General features: G+C 51.3%; 1 protein-coding gene across 1 annotated transcript; it reads right to left on the reverse strand.

Annotated features, from left to right (window-relative positions):
* Nucleotides 1-403: 403 nt before the first annotated feature.
* On the reverse strand, nucleotides 404-2,125 carry LOC135829208 (uncharacterized). Its single transcript, XM_065341614.1, has one exon. The coding sequence runs from the start codon at nucleotides 2,123-2,125 to the stop codon at nucleotides 404-406; it is 1,722 nt and encodes a 573-aa protein (XP_065197686.1).
* Nucleotides 2,126-2,644: the final 519 nt, after the last annotated feature.

The following is a 2,644-nucleotide window of genomic DNA, read 5'->3' on the forward strand; positions in this document are numbered from 1 at the left end:
GTACACCGTTTTGTCGTCCGCAAAAGCGAGCAATTTCGTCCCGGATGTGTCAGCAGTTGCAGGAAGGCGGCGAACATAGATGTTAAACAGAGTTGGGCCCAAGACACTGCCTTGCGGAACCCCACGAGTGACAGGTAGAAATGGAGAGACCTCACCGCACCTGAGGACCCGCTGGGCTCTGCCAGAAAGGTAGGATTTAAACCATGAAAGTGCTGATCCGCTGATACCAATCTCGTGCAAAGCCAAGAGTAGCTGCTGATGCTGCACACGATCGAACGCTTTACTAAGGTCAACAAACGCGACAGCAGAGGTCAGGCTCTGGTCCCGAGCAAGACACCAGTCATTAATTGCCAAAGAGAGCAGTTGATGGACGGAGCGATTTGGGCGGAACCCAAATTGGTGATCATGTAGGAATGCAGTCGAGTCCAGGTGACAGAATAGTTGCGACATTACCACGGATTCCAACACTTTGGACAGGATCGACGTCAGCGAAACTGGGCGGTAGCTCGTTGCGTTGTAGACGTCGGTCTGAGCGGATTTTTGGGATCGGGGTGATGTTGGCTCGCTTAAAGGCAGAAGGAAACACTCCACTGCTAAGAGACGCGCTGAAGATTTGTGCCAAAGAAGGCGCCAAGGAGGACGCCATGGCCTTGAGGAAACCAGGCAGAAGGCCATCTGGACCCGGTGCCTTGCACGGTATAAGGGAGCGAAGAGCACGCTCTACCTCTGTAGTGCTGACCCGATCGAAAGAGGTCAATGCATCTTCAAGGACCGGTCCAGACGGCAGGTCGTACGTGCTTGTGGGGTCGTGGACTATAGCATGGAAGTGGTCATTCAGGTTAGGTGCAAGAATGGGAGACGACTTTGGTTTACGCTTTGTCACATAGTTGATTGTAGCCCATAAGCGACGCGGAGATTTTCTGTATTCGGCACAAATTCTCTGATAGTGCTGGTTCCGCAGACGACGATAGAGATTGTTACATTGGGTGCGAAGGCGCTGAAAGCTGTTGTAAAGCTTGGTGTCTGTGGAACCTCCCTTGCGCCACGTGCGAAAGGCCGCTTTACGCCTCCGAATTAGTGCTTGTAGCTCTGACGTAACAAAGGGGCACTTTCGACGAGGAGCATGTCGGTAATGCTTAGACGGTTTATATGGCGCTACCAAATCCAGCACTGAGTCAACTTTACTTGTCCATTCGTCAACCATACTATTCACGCTGGAAGAGAGAGAGAAAGTACAGAGGTTTGCGGACTCTAAGAGGGTCTCCAATTGCTTGATATCGGTGTTGGAAAAGTCCCGACTGGGCAGGCGCTGGTTGCAGTCAGTCGGGAAAGAGTAGGGGTCGGGGGTTGTCAAGGTTGCACATACCAAACAGTGATCGGAGTGCTCAAAGTCATGAACAATACCGCCTGAGACAGCATCTGTATTACTTAGAATGTAGTCAATTGACCATGACGACTTCGGACAAACACGAGTTGGGTCGTGAATACAGTTTAGAAAGTTAAAGGGCAAAAGAAAGTTGGTAAGGAGAGACAAGTAGAGCTGGGATGTAGGTTGGAGAGAATCCACGTTCAGGTCACCCATGAGCACCAATGAGTTACCCTGGAGTTCTGTCAGTTCCTGCGCCAGGGAAGTCCAAAACGATGCTGGGGAATTCGGGGGTCTGTAGAGGCAACCAAGATGGAAGGGAGCAGCATTGCGTCGCCGGCGAGATGTAAGCCAGAGCATTTCAAAATTATTTGAGCTTCGTAGCAAGTGCCAGGTAAAGCCAAGTCTAGTGCTGGTGTACACACAGACACCTCCCGCCTTGCGGCAGGGGACTGAAAGACCACTAAGGCAAGGGCAGCTTCGTGGACACTCTCGGTCGCGTCGGAACAGCGTGTACCCGTCAATAGCTAGTTCTGAGTGAGCAACTGTATTGTCAAGCCAGGTTTCAGTAATAGCGAGAACATCCAGGGAATGGTCGGAGATGAGGGATTGAATTTCATGGAGTTTATGTCTGAGGCTACGCACATTTAAATGACCGATATTGATGTTATGATTAGTATGATGACTGGGTAGAGATATTGGTGGTGGAGGATGTGATCTGGGGGTGAACGGTGGTGCGAGTGGATTTAGAGGAGACATGTTTACTGATTGGTACCGTGGGCGACTCGATCAGTCTCCCAATACTACTTCCGCACAGTGAAATCCTCGGGCCAGAACTCCTTGTCCAACACTTTCGCCGTGTACGTTTCAGGGACCACCAGATGTGCGTACGAAAGTCCGAAGTACTTTGTTGCGGAAATGGAGCACTTGATAACTTCCACTTGCTTCTTCTGACACCATTTCGCGATAGCGTCAGCTGAGCAGCTGGGATCAATGTTTCCCACATGGATTGCACTGCATTTCACACGGCGACCTGCAACGAGACGGTCAGACGTGCCAGAAGGTTGTTTGGGCGGCTTGTGGTAATATGATACCACTCTGGTTTTCTGTGGGACTGGCTGGGCTGGGCTAGGGCTTGTACGACGTGGGTGTACACTTGAGCTAGAGGGGGGTCCGGAAGATTGCAGGGTAGCAGCATAGGATTGCGCACCATAGCCCGTGCTTGTCCCCGTTTCATCAAGTGGCGTATGTGCATGTGTTTGACCTTTTGAGAGGTGC

The sequence above is a fragment of the Sycon ciliatum genome, chromosome 13, assembly GCF_964019385.1.
Source record: "Sycon ciliatum chromosome 13, ocSycCili1.1, whole genome shotgun sequence".
Lineage (NCBI taxonomy): Eukaryota > Metazoa > Porifera > Calcarea > Leucosolenida > Sycettidae > Sycon > Sycon ciliatum.

Excerpts from the sequence above, each read along its gene's own strand:
- LOC135829208 (XM_065341614.1), bottom strand. The coding sequence starts at position 2,125 with ATGTCTCCTCTAAATCCACTCGCACCACCGTTCACCCCCAGATCACAT.